The sequence below is a fragment of the Anabrus simplex genome, chromosome 1 (genome assembly GCF_040414725.1).
Source record: "Anabrus simplex isolate iqAnaSimp1 chromosome 1, ASM4041472v1, whole genome shotgun sequence".
NCBI classification, from domain to species: Eukaryota; Metazoa; Arthropoda; class Insecta; order Orthoptera; family Tettigoniidae; genus Anabrus; species Anabrus simplex.
Window position 1 is genome coordinate 688,633,187 of NC_090265.1, and position 20,015 is coordinate 688,653,201.

Sequence of the window (20,015 nt, forward strand, 5' to 3'; positions counted from 1 at the left end):
GATACGTTTCTAGAGTTTCATCAAACTTTTCCTGTGAAATATTAACTAACCGACTGTTAACTCTCCCAACATTGCGAACTAGTGCAAATCAAGGAGGCAGTGGTACGAACGTGCTGTTTTACAGCGCGCTCCGATGCTCTTTTGTTTGAGTACAGATGTTAAAAATGGCGCGTGAAGTGAAATGGATTACAAACCATTATTCTCATCATTATTCCGTATTGAAAATAGCTAATCACAAAGTTTACACAAGGAGTAATTTTAATACCACCTATTGAATACAATTTACTCCACTATTGTGTGGTCAAATACACATAGAAATTACCACAATTTTGAAGGTACATGTGTCGCCCACTTTTTATTGGGCATCATCAGCCTCGTTCAATCTTAAAACACACAGTGGTCTGAGGAATCTCCAATTCGACTACGTATTTTCATCCTAATTTTAAATATTAAAGACTTCAACCTCATCAAATACTGTATCTTTTAATTGTACTATTTAATCCTGTGAGGCCTTGGTTTTGATAATCTGTTCCCCAGGCGTGATATATATTGTCAAAGTTTTTTATCAAAAAGATCCATTTCAGTGTCAGACATGGATTATTTTTAAAATACAATGTGATGCAATTACTTTTAGATGAATATTTTAATTTTTCAAAGTGATTTTAGTAGGTGTACTTATATTATTCAATATTTTTTATGCTGTAATTATTATGGAACCACAGTATCAATACCATTAAGTGTTTATCAATGTGTTTTATGTAATTTGTTAAGATTCCTCAGACCAGTATGTGTTTTAAGATAGAACACCAGGAAAATGGCTTATTTCATAGAAGTCGCAGATAATTTGCTGACGTTCTTCTACTGGAGGGAATGTTACATACCTCCTCCTCATGGATGCTATTGCAGTTTAACATATGTTAACGTTAAGTTGTTGATGAAACGCAAATTTTCTTAATTCTATGTTAAAAGTTTCTGCTGCTTACAAAATTTCTGTCTAGGCCACTGTTTGATGATGTCTTAATTTCAAGTTCCAGGATAGAGATATGGTTATTATATATACTTTTTTGTCACGTGAAACATCCTTTTCATTTTGTTTACTCTTATATCAATAGCTACCTTTTCTTTTGTTAGTTACCCATTCTCACAGCTATTTAAAGCAATCTGTCCAAGATGTTATTGTTAATTGTGATATTTTGAGGGGCATTAAGGATTGTCATGAACTTTATTATTTTTTTTTTTTTTTTCAAATGATAAATGCAATCCTATTCTGGCTGCTTGTTTCTGTATTTCTCATTTGTTCTTGAGCATTATCTGAAGAGTCTGTAATTAGCACCATGTCATCTGTGAAAGCTAAACAATCTATAATGATTTTTAGTTGGATTTCTTCCTAGTATTGATGGCTTTCCTCTATTCTTGAACTACCTTCTCTAATGCACAATTGAAGAGTAGAGGTGACAAATTACCTCCCTGTCGTATACCTCATCTTATTTCAAATGGTTTTGGGAGTGCTACCAAAAAATTTACTTTGGATGTTGTGTTTATTAATGGTGCTTTAATTATTTCAATTGTTTTATTATCAAGTCTAACTTCCTTTAAAATATCAAATAGAGTATTTGTATCAACTGAATCATAGGCCTTTTTCATTTCTACAAAAGTGATTACAAATTTGGAGTTCCTGATCTTCCTCATAGATTATGTTCTTAAGATATAATTTTTGTTCTGAACATGACCTTCCCTTTATCAATTCTGCTTAATACTCTCCTAATTGTGGGTCTGGTATTTCTTCAGCTCTTTTTAAGAGGGCCTCGGACAAAATCATATATGTAATTAGTACAAGGGAAATTCCCCTATAGTTAGGGTCTGATTTTATTCCTCTTTCTTTGTGTAGCAGATGTATGAATGTTGATGTCCATCCTGCGGGTAAAGTGCCTGTTCATATTTCTTGGATGATTTCTGTTTACATTGTATCATATTGTTACTAGACTATTTCCACAATTCAGCAACTCTATTATCTTCCGCTGGTGCTTTATTATTTTTAAGTTCCTTTATGATTTCTTTGATTTCCTCTTTTGTTGGTCTGGTTGTATTGTTGTATTATCAGAATTAAATTTCTCTTGTGGTGGATCGCTTTTAGAAGTATTCCTGCGAGTATCCTACAATTTTCTATGTTATAACCAATTTTCTGTTTTTTTGTATCTCTGAAATGTAAACTTGGTGGTGTGTATTTCCTTACATTGTTGAGTTGTTCTGTTTGACGTCTGATTCCATTGCTGTTAGTTGGTCTTTCATATATGTTGTATTTTGATCTTTTTGAGGCCTTTTGGTGCAAGCTTCCTGGCTTCCATGAAGCTGCTTTTTTTAGGAATAATTTTTGTTTGCATTATATTATTTTTCAAGCTCGTTGTCTTTTTAGAATTAATTGATCACATTTATCAATCCACCAAGCATGTTTTAGTTTCTTTTTAAGAAGAATAGTTTCTTCTGCTGTCTGTAAAATGTCCTTTTGAAGTTGTACCCATGTTTTAGGTGTCCATCTATTGGTTTAATTTTGAACTTAATGGTTGACAGGTAGTGGTCTGAATCCAAAATGGCACTCTTACCAACATTAAGTATCTCTCATGCAGACTGTCTACTTATGGCAACATGGTCAAGTTGTTTCTCACCACAGATTGGATTTGGAGAGACCCGTGTAGTCTGTTTTCTAGGAAGTTTTTTAAAGAATGTAGATTTTAGGACTATATTATCTTCATATACTAGCGAGTCTTTCTCCATTAGCATTTGTTCTTTGATGAGCAGGGAATTTACCTACTATAAATCTATGACAATGTTCTTTGGAGATTTGAGCATTATCTCCAAGCAATATTATTGTGTTTTTTGATGGAATTTGTTCTAAGGTGTTTGAAAATGTTTGCCAAAATCTTTCTTTGTTCTTTCTGGGTTTTATTTTTTTCATTTGTAGGTGCATGTACATTTACAATAGTGTAGACTGTATTCATGATTTAAAGGTTAGTGTGGAAAGTATTTTATTAGGAGATTTAAACTCAATTATAGAATCTAGCATATTCTTGTTTACAATAAAACCTGTTCCAAATTGAGGAACATTCTTCATAACTCTTTTTTTTTTCTGGTTTTCCCTTAAATATCATGAATCCCTCTGAGTCAAAGTGATTGCCTTTTTTTTTTTTCTGTTATAAAACTATCAGCTGTTTAGTGAGGAAATTTAAAAAATTGTATTAATCTGTTTTAAATGTAAATAAATTCTCAGGCAAGTTACTTTGGATCTTTATTTGTGGGTGTACACTTTTTTTTAAATATTTTAGTTTATATTGAGACATTTTTGGTGTTCTGTGCTTGCAGCAAGTATAGTACGCGAACTTTTTCTTGGGAACTACCCATTCAGCACTATGGAGTTTAGGGCTCAAGAAAAAGTTTGCATACTATAAGTAGCCTTATGTAATATGATGATGATCATCATCATATGGCCTCAGCTACTGTGTGCAGAAGTTTCAATTTGATATTGATGTATTCAACAAACTGTTACTGCTGATTTTATGCCACAATTTTCTGATTTTTTCAAATGCTGGAAGCCATAGTTCCAGTGGACAAATCTGAGCTTACCGTGATGTCCTCTAAAATGTACCCCTTGCATTAATCGACCAAATTACAAAAGTCATAAAAAATGCATATCATTGCTTACTCTTTGAATGATGTTAGTCATCCCATACTCTGGCTCCTTCAGTGCTCAGAACTTGACTTGAACTGCAGTTGTTGCATTTACCAGTGGGTAATACCATTACATAAGACTAATAGTCTCCTTTTTCTTTATAGTTTGCGTCATTCCACTGGTGTAAATTCTGAGTTACTTTATCTTTTCAATTGAATGAATTTAGCTTTTACCTTGTTCAGTAGTTATTCACTGTTTAATATACTGTGACACTAATGATCTTTTTATTTTATTTTTAGCCGCAGTTGCCACGGAAGACTACAAAAGTTCCCAGCAAAACAAGTTGTAAGAAAAATCCTGACAAGAAGGATGGTGCTGATAAAGAAAAATTGCAAGGAAAGGATCTTTTTTCAAGTTCAGATTCTTTAGATGTTGTTCCTCTTAAAACTCAAATTGAGGAAATGACTGTGGAATTGAATGTTACTAAAGAACAATGTAAGTTGTTGGAGAGCACTATCTCTTCCAAACTAAATGTGATACAGGAATTGGAACAAAATAATGAGTTACTTGGAATGCAAATGAAAGAGTTACAAGACAATCTATTGTTAGTCCAAACACAGCATCGGGCAAGTTTGGAGGATTTTGAAAAATACAGCCAAGACTGTTTGGAGAGCCTGAAGGATATCAGTTCTCTGTTAGACGACTGTAATTTTGGCTTTCAGGAAGATCTGCACCATGCCAGAGAGGAGCTGGCACATGCATTAACTATTCATGGTGATCTTGAACAGAAGATAAATCAAAAACAGCAGATGATATTGTTATTACAAGGTGAGCTGTCATCATCAGAAGTGGAGCTAGTTGAGTGCAAGTCTGAATGTGAACGCATGATTGCAGAAATAACTCGTGAAAAGGACAATCTTAGCAATTCCATCAAAGAGCTAGAAGAGAAGAGAGAGAAGGAACGTGAAGAAACTTTTAAGCAGATCCAGACCCTGAAAGACAATCTTGCTAATGAGAAAGTCATTCAGGAACACCTCAAACTATCTCTGGGCAAAAAGGAAGAAGCCCTTAAAGCAATGGAGATTGACTATGACAACATCGTAGCTGAATGCCAGCGCCTTAAGGCTTTACACAAAAAGGAGTTGTTAGAGTTGACACGTACTTTTGAAGCACGCTTGAGCCGCGTGTGTTTGAATTTAGAAGAAGGACTAAAGAATTTTAAAAATAGTGGTGCAGGTTTAAATGTGGCATGTAATCAGAAGTTGCAAGCATTAGAAGAAAGGCTGGCCGATGTTTATGACAAGGCTAAGATTTGCTGGGAGAACGAAATAGCACGTCTAGAGAAGCAAATGAAGTCCAAGGTAGAGGAGTTGCAGAGTGAAGTTACAAACCTGAAGACTGTAAATGAAGTTAATGATCGTGCAGCAACTTCCAAAATCCAGGATTTGGAAAGAGATGCTCGTATCATTACGGAGAAACTCCTTCGTGCTGAGGAAGAACTACGCCGTACGTGTATGACACGTGATGAGATGAGAGTTTCCAATATGGAGTATAAACTTGCGATTGTTGAACTTCAGGATAAACTTGATACGATAACTGTAGAAAGAAATGCTGCAAAAGAGTCCTTATCGGATATTGTCAAGGACAGAGACTTGCTGAAGGGTCGGAACAAAATGTTGGAGGTTGGTAATCACAATCTTAGCCAGTCTTTGGAGGCTCTGAAACAACGTCTTCTAGAAAGCGAATGTGATGTAGAGAAAATCACTCTGCAGAAAGAGGCACTTGAGAATGAAATAGTACAAATACGTAAGGAATTGAGTGACAAGTGTGAGGAGCTGGAAGATCAGAGGGAAAATCTTGCTAAAGTGGAAGCAGCAAATTTGCGACAGATCGAAGAGGTTAGAAATGACTTGTTGATGAAAGTAGAGTCATTGAAGCTCAAGTTTAAGGTAGATTGTGAGAAGAACCATCATCTTGAACTTTTGAAGAGAGATTTCCAACAACTGAGTGTGTATACGTCTGTTCTTGAAAGACAGGTTGATGAACAGGAGCAGAAACTGAAGACCTTGGAACAGCTTGAGAAGAATCTTCATGAATCTCAAATACACCTTGGAATGCAGGAAGATGCCTACAATTCTTTGTCGGCAAACTTTAACAAGCAATCCGTGGAACTCCAACACAGTAGAACAGAGCTTTCACTTGCCCAGAACAAGATTGCCACTCAAGAGGAACAAATTCTGGAATTCAAATGCACAATTGAGCAGCTGTCGCAAGATGTTGAGGGTTCAGAAATGAAAATTTTGGAGTTGAATGAAGTGGTTAATAATTTAGAAGAAACCACTGCTGAACAGGAGAAAGAGATTGAAGCATTGAACGAGAAACTGGACCATCAGAGAGACTGTGCCAAGGCTGCAACGCAGCAGATAACCAATCTATCGAGCGAGCTGGAGTGTCACAAGAACTTCTCTCATCAAGCTACAGAACATCTAATGAATTTGACAAACACAAATAGTGAGCAGCAGAAACAGATCCACTGTCTCACTATAGAAATAGAAGAACTTAAGAGCGAATCTCGTGAAATGGAATGTAGATTGCAGGATATTTCTTTCGAGTTAACAACAACACAGCAAAATGCGAGGGAATCTGCTGAACAAATCAAGGCCCTCGAGGGGTTATTAGAATCTAGAGAAAAGCAGCTCCAAGAACTTGCACGTAATTATGAACAAGAATGCAAGGAAAGGCAACGCTACATGGCACGTATTGCTGTCCTGGAAGATTCAGAGTCCAAAAAACAACAAGAGTTGTCAGAGGCTCTTAATAAAGTGTCTGCATTATCTGATGAGAAAGTAAAGCTCGAAAAGAATTCTGAAGATCTGGAAAGATGGAAAGCTGAAGCAGAGAAAGTGAAGGAGTTGCAGACATTGCTGGCTGAAGCAAAAGATAAGTATGTAGCATTTAGTTTTATAACTATACAGGCATTACAAAACTATCTGTACAAATTAATAAAGGAGACAGATCACCAAAACAAACATAATTTGTTTAGGAATGTACATTATGTCTATGGACATTAGCAATAGAGGCGAGGTGTGTACAAAGTTATTAGTCTGGGCCTGTTTGTCTGCTATTATTGGCTTGAGTCAACTGTCGGAGCATATGTGGTATGGCAACTTACCAGCTATGCGCCAGTGTATTTAGTATTTAAGAAGTTTGGTTTTAGATATTTATTATAAAAATATATAGAAATGGATTAATTATTTGCTTGGTGCTTGTGATAGGATGAAATGTGTATGCTTACTGGTAGCAATACAACTATGGCAAGTCTTGAAAAGAAACTACAAAGCGGAATCGCTGATCTTTAGTAAACTATGGGAGGTGTCTTATTTCTGTATAATATGCTAAATGTGTGTGGACTTGCCATTTAAGATTTTAAAAATATTCCCTGGAATGCAGTTTAAAGTGAAAACACAGAAGTCGTCTTATGCTACAACTTCTTTAAATAGAGTAAAATTTTGTACTCGAATTGAGCAAAGATTTTAGTGGTTTCCATGCAGTCGTATTTTGGACTTAACTTCAAGCTGGACAGAACATATACCTCGTATATAATGCAAGATTACTGTTCTTACAGAAGTGTTCAAAGTGGTACAGGACATAGGATTAACAACACTGCAGCTTAGAAGTATTTATTTCTCACTGTGATGCCTCGCTATTGTAAGCAGTTTGACTGGTGCTCGGCACACTGCTGTTGTGCAAATTCTGGGCAGTTTTGGCTGGAGTGATGAGGTGGAGGCGTACCGATATGTTCCTCTCCTCATCTGCATTAATACAGCAATCGTGGCGGCTCATCTGACAGCCAGGTTTGCGAAATGATAAATAGGTCAGGGTAATTCAGTCGTCTTATCTTGCATACCTTGATTTCGTCTCTTAGGACATATCAAGCATCTCATGAGCAAGGCCCCTGTAGAATCTGAAGATGCCCTTGTCTAAGTTTAGCTATGCCCATAGGAACTGCTCATGGAATCCAGTCTCTGAACATGTAGGACAAAGTTCGGACATAGTCGTGTATGCATTCACGCTGTTGGTCGTACCTTTGAGCACCTTCTGTTCTTAGCTTTCAACCCTACTTATACCAACATCTGTGTAAATGTTCCATAGTGCCAACAGATGACCTAACTGAACATTCATTCCAAAAGTTTGTTTGGTGTGTTACCTCCCATATTACTCACTACAGATAGTTCTTGCAACACCTATTATTATTATTATTATTATTATTATTATTATTATTATTATTATAAATGCTTTGTCATTTGTCTGTTTCTTATTCTGGCAAAACATTGTCAGTTTGAATTGTAATAGTGTTCATCTGCCCAGTGTGTAGGTTTTTAGTATCATAGCTAGTTTCTCATAACAGGTTGACTGGATGCACACACAACTTCAACTTCACTATTTATAATCTGCCAATTGAGGTGATTTTTAGGGTACATATGGTTATGGTTTCTTAGGAAACAAGTTAACTAAGAACTCGACTCGGAGACAAAGTTGACTTTGTACCCACCCAAGTCTCCATTTTCCCATTCATAGTTAAGATTTTGCTTCGAAGTTGCCAATGACCCACTCTTTGACATCACAAAGTAGACTGTTGAGGATAATAAAATGACAGACGTTCTAAATATAATCTATTTTGTGGAAGATTTTGAAAGTGTCCAGGAATTATCCAAGCCTCATATTCTTGTCATTGAGTTATAAGAATTCTGAGTTCCACAGGAATAATGAATTCAAACCTCAGTTCAGATTCCATAAACAAACTGTTTTAAGACCACTTCGCAATGTGAAGGTGCATGAATGACGGAAAATCAAAGATGACCTATTCCTTCAATACACCTGCTAATTGCTTTACAATATTATGCCATGGGTAAATGTGAATTACTAGACTTACTACTTTATTATTTATTGCAATACTTTTACATGTAACTGATTGAGGTTATGTTGAATGAGCACAATGTTCTAGATATAGGCAATTTTCAACTACTGTCGTGGAAAAAAGTATAGACAGCCGAGATAATACGTTAATAAAACGTTCATCCTTTGTCCCACATACAAGAAGGTGCACCAAAATTTAGCTTATTTTATTCTATGTTTATGTGGGGTCGAAATTTTTATCATACCCAGTTAAAATTTTAACACAGGTTGAACAAAAAAGTTCTGGTATTTTTTCCATTTGTAACAGCATTCACTTTCAAAATTCATAACTTTAAAAGTATTGAGCCGATTGTTACAAAGTTTTTATTTCGTGTGATGTTTATGAAAATGATTGTTGTAAATTTTATGAAACAACGCTTGAGTCATGTAGAGTTACTTAGCAATAAATGTGTTGTTATGGGGGTGAGAAAGTGGAGTAAGGGAATAACATGCTAGATGACGAAGAGTGGTATTTTCCCCAATCACCCAGAGCTTTAAATACAAAATATCTCAAAAGTTGAACGCATGCTGCTATTACTATTGATATCTTGAAGAGAGGATACGCTTCGAATAAGCCCTATCACCTAGCCCCGTGTGAAGGTAATTTCAATGACCTGGCCAGTAATCAAACCCGGGGTACAGAATTTGACAGACTAATGGATTTTTTGGCACACACTGTTGGGGCTTAAAATTTTTCTGTGTGTGTGTGGGGGGGGGGGGGGGGGAAAGCCCACAATAAAGGATAAACATGTAACCTTTACATACCTCTCAGAACTGAGCAGTGAAGATTCTCACAGTATCTTTCATTTTGCCTTAGATTCTTGTTGTTCACGTAGAAATGACATTTTGAAGAAACAATGGCTTCTTCTTTACTTCTGAGTAAAGTAAATTTCCAATTAATTCTGCGATCACTAAAGAAACGAAGAGGTCCTTCTCGTAAGCTAGAACTTAACGGTGAAATAAGAGAGATACAGTAGAACCCTGTTTATCCAAAATAAAGGGGGCAGAGCCACTTCGATTGACACGCTTTTTTTCGGATGACACATGGTAAATACTTTCGGAAGTTAAATGTCAAAATAAAAATGCATAAACTCTGTTAAGCAAAGGTGCATACTGTACATTAACATTAAAATGTTTAGTGTCAATCGTTGTATAAAATCGGTGATTTCCTTCTGAATTTTCTTGGTGCAGCTATATCACACCACCGTTTACTAAACAATACATAAGCTGGTGTAGATTCATTGCTTTGTTCAACAAAGCGCAAAGCAATCTGAAATCATCAATGTCCCACTCCAGTCACCCGGATGTGGTTAACAAGCCTTCTCCACTCTAAGTCCTTCCACATTTCCTGCTCCATTACTTCCACCACATCCAATCCAGCTTCTCTAATGTCCTTCTAAATCTGATCCGTCCACTTTCTTCTCATTCTTCCAACTGGTCTCTTTCCTTGAACTTCTTTCTAATTCCCTTTTTGCTATCCATTCCTTTCCCATTCTTTTTACATGTCCGAACCATCTGTCTTGCTTTCTGTATGTTCTGTACTAATGGTTCAATATTTCGCTCTTCTCTGATTTTAATATTTTGAATTCTATCTCTTGTCTTTTTAACCGATTGCACGTTATAAACTTCATATTAGAGCCCTTATTGCCAAAGAATCAACTTGTGAAAATTTGGATTTTATAATTCCGCCTTTACAATACTGCAATTATCTTTATTAAAAAGACTATTTTAAAGACCATTTTAACATTGAAGATTGACAAGACGCCATCACGCCGCGTCACAGGATACAAAGACTTTGTATTTAATTTCAGTGTGTCCTCGCCTTATTTTTAATGTTATGTATTTGTGACTGAAGATGTCCTATAAGAGGATGAAACATGTTTCATGAGTGTAATTTAATGTAGTCGTTTTAATAAAGACAATTACAGTATTGTAAAGGTGGAATTATAAAATCCAAATTTTGACAAGTTTTTAACCGATGTTCTTAAAATTTTCTTTTCTGCTGCTTGGATCTTACTATCTTGTCTCTTATTAGTTACCAGCATTTCTAGTCTATATGTTACAATTAGTATGAAATACCGTCTATATAATGTTAATTTCTTCCTCTTGGGTACTTTGTCATCCCATAAAAGCTCTCCGACTTGATAAAATGTTCTACCGTTACTTAATCTGTTACTAATTTCAGGGTTGATTTCATTACTTCCATTAATAATGCTACCCAGATATGTAAGCTGTTCTACATTCTCTAACCGTTCTCAGTCTATGTTCACTTGGCTTCTCTTTTCCACAGTGCATGACTACAATTTTCTTTTTACTAATTACCATTCCAAACTCGTTCAGATTTTCATTCCAATGCCCAGTCTCCATTGCACTTCCTTTTTTCCCTTTCCCCAAATCACATCATCTGCAAATACCAAAGCATTCACATCGTCACTACTGATACTCTGTTTTACAAGTTTTATGATTTCATCCATCAATATAATAAATTAATAATGGCGACAGTGCATTTCCTTGCTTGAGACCTTTTGTTGTATAAAATGTTTTCATTCACCACTCCCACTCTCAAGATAAAACATTTTTATCTTAATGATTTTGATACATTCCTTTTCCATAGGCATTCCCATACATGTTTTCTCTTAACTATATCATATGCTTTTTCCAAATCCAAAAATACAAATGATTTCCTTCTTCCATTCCAGATGTTTCTCCATTATCATTTGCACTGTAAATATCAAGTCTATTGATCTATTTGGTCTAAAGCCATATTGTTCTTCCTGTGTTTCTATTATATCCCTCAGTCGTTTGTCTATGACTTTCTCAGTTATTTTTAGTCCATGTGATAATAGGGTTATACTTCTGTAATTTTCACATTCGTTCCCATTTCCTTTTTTGAACATTGGTACAATGCTCTCTTGTTGCCAGTCTTCAGGTATCCTTTCATCCTTCCATATGGCATCGAGGGCTCTGTATAGCCCTGTAGTCCAATGCCCCCTGCTGCCTTAATCATATCAGCATTGAATTGGTTTTTTCCACTTGCTTTACCTTTCGTCATTGCTTTCACTGCCCTTTCAAGTTCCAACCATATTGTCGGGTTCTCTTCTTCTCCATCTATTATTTCCATTTTCTTATCTCCTTTCTCCAAGCAGTTATCTCATAAATTTTTTCAAAATACTTTGCCATCACCTTCTGAAGACCCTTTTCGTCATGTACTATGGATCCATTGTCTTTCTCTAATGTCTTGATTTTTTCTTTATTTATTCTTCTTGATTTTATTACTCTGTGTAATAGTTTCTGATTTTACTATCTTGCCCAATTCTGTTGGTAAACTCTCCCCAACATTTCTCCTTTTCTTCCTTGATACTCCTCTTTACTTGTAGTTTCAATTTTTTTTTTTTTTTTTTTTCACATGTAAGCTTTCTATCTTATTTTCATCCCTCTGATATGTTTTTTTGCTTTTCCTTATCCATTTCTTTCTTCATCTTGTTCCTTTCTTTTATTTCTTTTTTTATTTTGTCTGTCCACCACCTTGTCTCCCTTCCCTTAAACTTTGCTTTTGTTTTCCCACACACCTCAATTACTACTCCCACAAATGTCTTAAATTGTCCCACTCTTCTTCTCCACTTCGTATTTCCGTGTTAAGCAAGTTCCTTTTTATACAATCTTGGAATGCCACTCTTTTATCCTCCTCCAATTCCCAGATCCTGATCTTAGATTTCTTCTTCAATACAATTTTAGGGATTTTCACTTGTTTTAATTTCACAATTAAAATCTATGATCACCTTCCATACTTTCACTGGGGATTATCTTCGTATTCATGACATATCTTCCCCATTCTCGGTCTGTTCTTATAAAATCAATGACTATTCCATACTGGCAATCCCAACTAGATCGGCTGATCTTGTGTCTATTCCTCCTCATAAAACATGTGTTCTTTATTATCAGGTTATTTCTGATACAAAATTTAAAAAATAATAAAACATTTTGAAACTACTACTGAACTGAATACTGTGTACAGTAATTTAATTACAGTACTGTAATTAAAGCTTGTGGTACTATATTTTGATAAAAAATAATTCTAAATCAATCTTACCTCCAATGCATTAAATCCATCATCTGCTGTAACTCACTTCTCAGAACTGCTGTTGTCAAGGTCTGAGTTGTCTGCATAATCTTCATGTTGAATAATACAGTAATAATGATGATAATAATACAGTAATAAAAAAATCTTTTTTCAAGAAAAAAAATGTATCATGGAACAAACTAGAGGGTAAGAAACTGTTTTGTGCCACAAGTGCATTCTTGCATAAGTTATATCAAAATAGGATTTGCCTAGTAGCTCTCAGCACATATAGTAAGAACATTTTTAATATCGGCTGCTAGGAATGAGAGGGTAAAGACAAAATACTAAAATACAATTTTTGCCAGAGCATTTTGGTTAAGAGGGGTTCTATTGTGCTATGTAATTCTATCACTCATCGAGTGCTAGTCTAGTAAAGGTTGTCAACTGACGAAACAACAAACATCTACTTATTGTACAGCAGGGAATGGCCAGTTGATCAACCCGGCAACGTCGCTATACCCTATCTCAATTTTCCTGGGAGATAAGAATAAAAAGTCTGGCCACATCAGTGTCGTAGTACTAGTCGCATAAAAGCATCAGTCAAGAAATCGTGAGGTTGATAACTAATTCAAATAATCTGTAACAATCAGGTTATAAGAAGAATATAACATTTACAGAATCACTAGAATGACTCAAGATGATACTAAATACAATTCTGAAGGTTAACGTACCCACCAATGTCTCCTGCAGAAGAAAGGTAGGTTACCCAATTCCCTCCATGTTATTGACGTCATCATCAGATAATACCAATATAAATGGTCCGTTATTGGACATTATAAATTTTCCAGCTAGCTCATTCTTGGTTGCCAGCGTTTCGCCCTCGTGTGCTAGGGTGGGCTCATAAGTTGGTACCTAGCACACCTACCAATACGCTGGCTAGTGCATACCGTGGAGGCCACTGCGTAGGCTAACTGGAGCCACCGGCAGTGCCAATGCACTAAGCCTAGCACACGAGGGCGAAACGCTGGCAACCAAGAATGAGCTAGCTGGAAAATTTATAATGTCCAATAACGGACCATTTATATTGGTATTATAAATTTGCTCATTCAGGACAAATATTTCAGATTCCCTATGGGAATCAACATCTATATCATCACCATCAGAGTCGTTCACATTTATCACTATCCGTTCAATGACGTCTACTAACTGGTCTATATCCCACATTCCTTTCTTCCGTTTCAATGACATGTTTTACACATTTCCTAACGTTGAGGGATAAGAAGATGTTCAATATTATAGGGAAGGATCCACCTTTCAATACTCCGTAGTAAGTTGAACTAAAAAGTAGTTACAACCTGTTTATTGGGACCGGTTTCAACACATTTCAAGTGTCATCATCAGCCAATGAGCTTCAATGACTCTACTTTCATCAACAAGTCATTTCTAACCTCTTCGATCTGTCGCAAATTTGCTGCTTCCACTTTAGCAAGATTTTCCCTCTGATCTTCCAGCTCCTCACACTTGTCACTCAATTCCTTACGTATTTGTACTATTTCATTCTCAAGTGCCTCTTTCTGCAGAGTGATTTTCTCTACATCACATTCGCTTTCTAGAAGACGTTGTTTCAGAGCCTCCAAAGACTGGCTAAGATTGTGATTACCAACCTCCAACATTTTGTTCCGACCCTTCAGCAAGTCTCTGTCCTTGACAATATCCGATAAGGACTCTTTTGCAGCATTTCTTTCTACAGTTATCGTATCAAGTTTATCCTGAAGTTCAACAATCGCAAGTTTATACTCCATATTGGAAACTCTCATCTCATCACGTGTCATACACGTACGGCGTAGTTCTTCCTCAGCACGAAGGAGTTTCTCCGTAATGATACGAGCATCTCTTTCCAAATCCTGGATTTTGGAAGTTGCTGCACGATCATTAACTTCATTTGCAGTCTTCAGGTTTGTAACTTCACTCTGCAACTCCTCTACCTTGGACTTCATTTGCAAATGATACAATGTTAATTTTTTGCCTGTGTTCAATATATTAGTTGTTTTAAGATCTTCGCTGATTGGCTGATGATGACACTTGAAATGTGTTGAAACCGGTCCCAATAAACAGGTTGTAACTACTTTTTAGTTCAACTTACTACGGAGTATTGAAAGGTGGATCCTTCCCTATAATATTGTACATCTTATTTCTCTATTCAATACGGAACAATCATGAAGTTTTTAACTTTAAATAACGTTGAGGGGTCGCTACTTCTATCCCTTCCATCAGCAGTTTTCTTACTTCTGCAAGAGTAAATTTTTTTTTGTTCCTAGCCACATGGACCTTAACTTGGCTCCACACATTTTCAATTGGATTTAAAGAACGATGGTACAGAGGTATCCTTAAAACTAGCCTTCCTGATTGCAGTGCGATATTATCTACTCAATACGTGCCACAAGAGTCCTTAATATGCTGTGGGATGACATTAAAGAAGTAGCGGCCATGAACCTCATCACATTTTCGAGAGTACTAGGGCTCATCCATCGTTACTCCACATGGAACTTTAACAAAGGTTATGTAAACGTAAATTAAAATGGTTAACTAAATCCTAAACACAAAGAATGACTATCAGCTTCATCCTGATATATTACTAAATATTAGCACGAAAGAAACTAGTAATAATGTGTAAAGTCACTAGCGCGCCAATAACGCTCGGAACACAGCAATAAACAGAAAACACATGGGTTGTACATCAGCTAAATGAACCGCTACTGAATACTGCAATGGCTTTTCGGCTGTTGACACATCGCCCCTCTCAAAGGGCACTTTAATGCACGAGTATCGATTATAAATTGAAACTAAAGAACTTTTTTTTAAACCAAAAAGTGAAAATAAACTGATTTAGATAACGTACATAACTTTTACGCGGAAATAACATTACTTATCACACGTAAAGTATTTTTAACGCCCTACCAAAAGATACAGTACCACCGCATTTATCATGTGTTTTTGCTGTTTACCTTATCTCCCAGGTTATTTGAGATAGGGTATAGACTTTTCCAAGGCCAAGTGCATTCTTGCTGCCAGCTGGTAGGCTGCTTTCTTCTCACACGACTAATCAATTAAATATAAATCAATATAAAATCAACAATTGCATGCAGGCAGAAATCTCTTAATTTTCACCTGACATTCTCATGAGCTTCGTAAAAAAAAAAAAAATAATAATTAAAAAAAAAATAATAATAATGATAATAAAAAAGATTTATGGCTATGATCGCCCTGTAATGAGAAAATGTTTCACAAATTTTACAACAACCTTTTTCACAAATATCAAATGAAATAAAAAATTCAGATTCAGATTAACAATAAGTTACTTTAAGACGTACAATATTAAAGTTTAATGATGATCAGATCAATACTTCTAAAGTTATGAATCTTCAAAGTGGGCGTTCTGTTAGAAATGGAAAAAAAATACCGGCACTTTTTAGGTGCAGCCTGCGTTAAAATTTTAACTGGGTCCATAAAAATATCTACTCCACAAAATTTAACTTAGAATAAAACAAGCTAAATTTTGGTGTAGCTTGTTCCTGTGTGCAACAAAGGATAAACTTCGTCTTAACAAATTAACTTGGGTGTCTATACTTTTTCCAAGACAGTAGTTTCTGGTGACTTACAAAATGTAAACCAGCCAGAAGTCAGCAAAATAAGTAGAAGGGTATCTGTACTGATTGCCAGGAAAAGACCTCAGTTTGTCATGTTAACACAAGCAAAAAATATTTTTTTCAATGGTTAAAAAAATTAAGATATGCTAGGTTTGATTAGAAAGAACTAAAATTGCTAGATGGAAGTCGCCACTCTTCTCTGGTTTTAAAGTATTATTATTATTATTATTATTATTATTATTACAGACATTATTATTCCCAACTTCAAATACAGTTCAAAAAATCTTGACTTGGCAAAATCTACTTTAAAGAAAGTAGCATCTATGAAACAGACTTAGAGCAGAGTTATACTTTCTGTCAAAGTAGACTTGGTATCCGCTCAAGTCTTGTTCTTGAATACGACCCTAAAGTGAACTTTGTTGAGGTTTCGAAGATCATAATTGAGAAATATTACTTTGGATTCCTTTCTTCTTATAAAAGTCATTAGTGTTGAGTACGTATTCTTCACCTGATCTTGATGTCTTGTTTTCAGAGAGTCTCAGTGGAAGGAGCGGTATTTGGAAGTATATTCACTTATTGGACCCTTTAAGGAACAATTGGAAGCTTACAGAGCAGAATGTCAGCACCTGGAGCAGGAGAAAGGAGAAGTAGTAGGTGAAATTCATAAGCTGGCTGAACAGTATGCAGACATATTGGGCCATCAAAATCACAAGCAGAAGATTAGACACCTAGTTAAACTGAAAGATCAGAACTTTGAGCTGAAGGAAGTAAGTGCATTTTTTAAATAATTTCTTCCATATTAACTTTTTAAATGAACAAGCTGCACATTTAATTCATTATTAGAACCTGGATTTCCATGCAAATGCTTTTTGTTTTTAAATAAGCTTGTTATACTTCACAAACTTTGCATATATTCTTTGTTCCCCCAGAAATTTTCGTTAGCTGGGTGGCAGGAATGATAAAATTTTAATTTATTCCCCTCAGGGCATTAACAGTAATATTAGACAGGTAAAGATTAACTGCAAAATTGAACTATTTTAGTGTTATCACGAAGAAGGCATAAGAGTGTTTTGAAGTTGTAGTGTTATACTGCTTGTTCATAATCACTTGGTTGCTGTGGAGTGCCAGATGGGTTTGTTATATCCCATGGAATGAAGTACTCGCATGCAGTTCCACGCTAATCCAGTCACCGCTCGCGCACAACACTGCGTAATAAACTAAACCTTTGAACTCAATGTAATTCGTGCAATTATGCTGACAATAATGAAGATTTTTCATTTCATTTTCCATATTAAAAGTCCGTTCTGCTGGACTGATTTGCTTCATTTTTGTTTTATTCTCTGCGGAATTACCTGCCAGTGAATCATCAGGCATTGATAGGTCTCTAAGTTCAGTCAACTTTGAATAATCCTAAAATCAAATTATTAAATGATCATTCCAATAATTGCAGGTGAAGGCTTACTCTACGCAATACATCATTTGACTAGCGGGCTGCACACAGTTGAGGAGCAATATGTTTACGTAAAGATACTGACGGAGCTGTTTTCAGTATCAATATTGGTATCAATGACAGACTATAGCAAACCCTGCAATTTCAACCAAACTTGATATACATATGACTTACTATATTTCTCTCCAGATAGTATTAATCGCCACGTAAGGCAATGCACTAGAAAGTAAATATCGCCGCCCGATTATCTTCTTTTACATTTTTTGTAATGGCTGAATACTGCTGCCAACCTGCCTGGTTACATATTAAAATCACGACATAACCATAACAAACTAACCTCAATATAAGCACCGACAATGAATGTTTCCCTACCCTAGTAAATGATAAAAGTTAAGATGAAATAAATATATTCATAATTAAGTCGGTTTCCACGCTCAATGAGGAATTAAGGAAATAAACACACTTTCTCACTCAAATTAATGTTACATATTTCTGTCTTTATTTTGATATACAGTAGGTGTACTGTAACCATATTCTTGAAAAGAGGGGCGTGTTAAACAATGCAATTTATTTAACAAGTCTTTGCAGTGTGATTTTTTTGAAGTTCGAGACATCCAATGACTTCCCTTTCTTTTGTCATGTACCGGTACATCTAGACACGAGACTGGCGTATTTGAGCACTTTCAAATACTACCGGACTCGAACCCACCATATAGGAAGACTAATGTGCCAAGCTACGTTAACAGAAATTAGGTCAGCTTTCAAGCTCACTGTGTGACGTACCCCTCTTAGAGAACAATAATTGAACGAGAAATGCAACTATGCAAGCTAAGGGCGCCAGTCTTTAAGTTGATGACTTAAAAACAAAAATTTATAATAAAGCTTGGACGGACTCATCACAGGGATGGGGTGATAGTGCACTAATCATTAAGCAGGAGAATTAGAAATCAAAAGGCTAATTAAGGCAGACTGATTAAAATGAACCAAGAGAATAACATTCATTATGCTAAATAAAAATGACGACTGTTTGACGAGAACTGAATTTAAAATAGGAAATTAATTTAACAAAAAATCGAATAACTCTACATCGCGGAAACTTGCAATATTTTTAACTCGCTTGCTCACCATCTGATCTTGTTCTGCTGGTCCTTGGAAAGCTTCCATCCTTGTAGCTGGAACATCACCGGTCATCTTTGAGATATCTTCATCTGCAGCTAAGTACCATTCCTGCCTTGCAAATTGCATCAACCACTAATTGGATGATGGCTTTGAAACTATCACTCCCTGTTATGCTCTATCCCATATATTGGAGATGAGCCCTGAATCACTGTTTGAAAAACCCCCTTGGGTTATGTGGAGAGGATACTGAATTAACATTCCTTCCAACTTGACTGAAAATGTGTACCGTAGTTTCATTTCTAGCTAGTTTAATGCTACCTATTGTTTTAGACTGGTACAAACCGGTCTAGTAGTCGAGCTGTACGTACTTCCTGATGAGAGTGGCTATACACCCATCATTCAGAGATTCCTAAGTACCACGTCGTGGTGACGAAGTTAAGACTGAAGAAGTGATGAACTATTAAACTTAGTCCATTATAGTACATCAACCATAAAACAAGTTATCAAACCTAAAGCGAAATACAAGATAGAATGATGCCAAGAGCTCCAACACGCCCTTAAGTAAGCTTTACTGGCCCTAGTTAATGGTCAAAACACGTGGTCCAATCAGGTGACACGTCTCTCCCTACTCCAGATACTAAAGTTGATGGGTCCCAACGATGATATCAACTGTTCTTCTATTAGCCCTTTCACTCAGTATCCATGGCAACATGACGCTCCTTTGAAAATATAGGCGGTGACCAGTTTGAATTACTCAGCTCCGAGCACAGTAGCTTCGGTTACATCGCCTGGACACGTGCCAGCTTTTCCAAGAATTGAGTTCTAAACTTGTTGATTCTTCTTCCTCGATGATGTGGCAAGATAGAGGAAAATCTACTGCAAGTTAAATTTAAACGAATGTCGCAAGAATCTAAATTAATATTAGGATATTCAGCCCTCGTTTACAAGTCGTAGTTACAAAGTAATGAAATGATAGTGACCAAATGATCAAACATGAATTATAATAAAATTACGTACAAAAATAAATATGTCATCATTTATGCCATTCCTGAATTAATTACGCATAATAAAATTAACATCATTACACTGTGACGTCTGAAATGTTACAACTGCAGAATT

General features: G+C 35.8%; 2 protein-coding genes across 3 annotated transcripts in view; one reads left to right on the top strand and one right to left on the bottom strand.

The window, feature by feature from the left end:
• LOC136857335 (hyaluronan mediated motility receptor) overlaps positions 1–20,015 on the top strand; it is an 86,568-nt gene that overhangs the window by 41,854 nt on the left and 24,699 nt on the right. The window contains exons 3-4 of the mRNA XM_067135934.2: positions 3,964–6,608; positions 16,860–17,094. Of these exons, the coding sequence (XP_066992035.2) occupies positions 3,964–6,608; positions 16,860–17,094 (2,880 nt within the window). The remainder of the gene's footprint in view (positions 1–3,963; positions 6,609–16,859; positions 17,095–20,015) is intronic.
• Positions 1–20,015, bottom strand: part of LOC136857336 (uncharacterized) — a 33,067-nt gene that overhangs the window by 6,365 nt on the left and 6,687 nt on the right. Inside the window, exon 4 of one of the 2 annotated variants that reach the window (XR_010858528.2) lies at positions 16,592–16,953. The exons of the other annotated variant lie outside the window; for it this stretch is intronic. The gene's annotated coding sequence lies outside the window, so the exon portion shown is untranslated. Of the gene's footprint in view, positions 1–16,591; positions 16,954–20,015 lie in introns of those variants that run through there. 2 annotated transcript variants of the gene reach the window in all.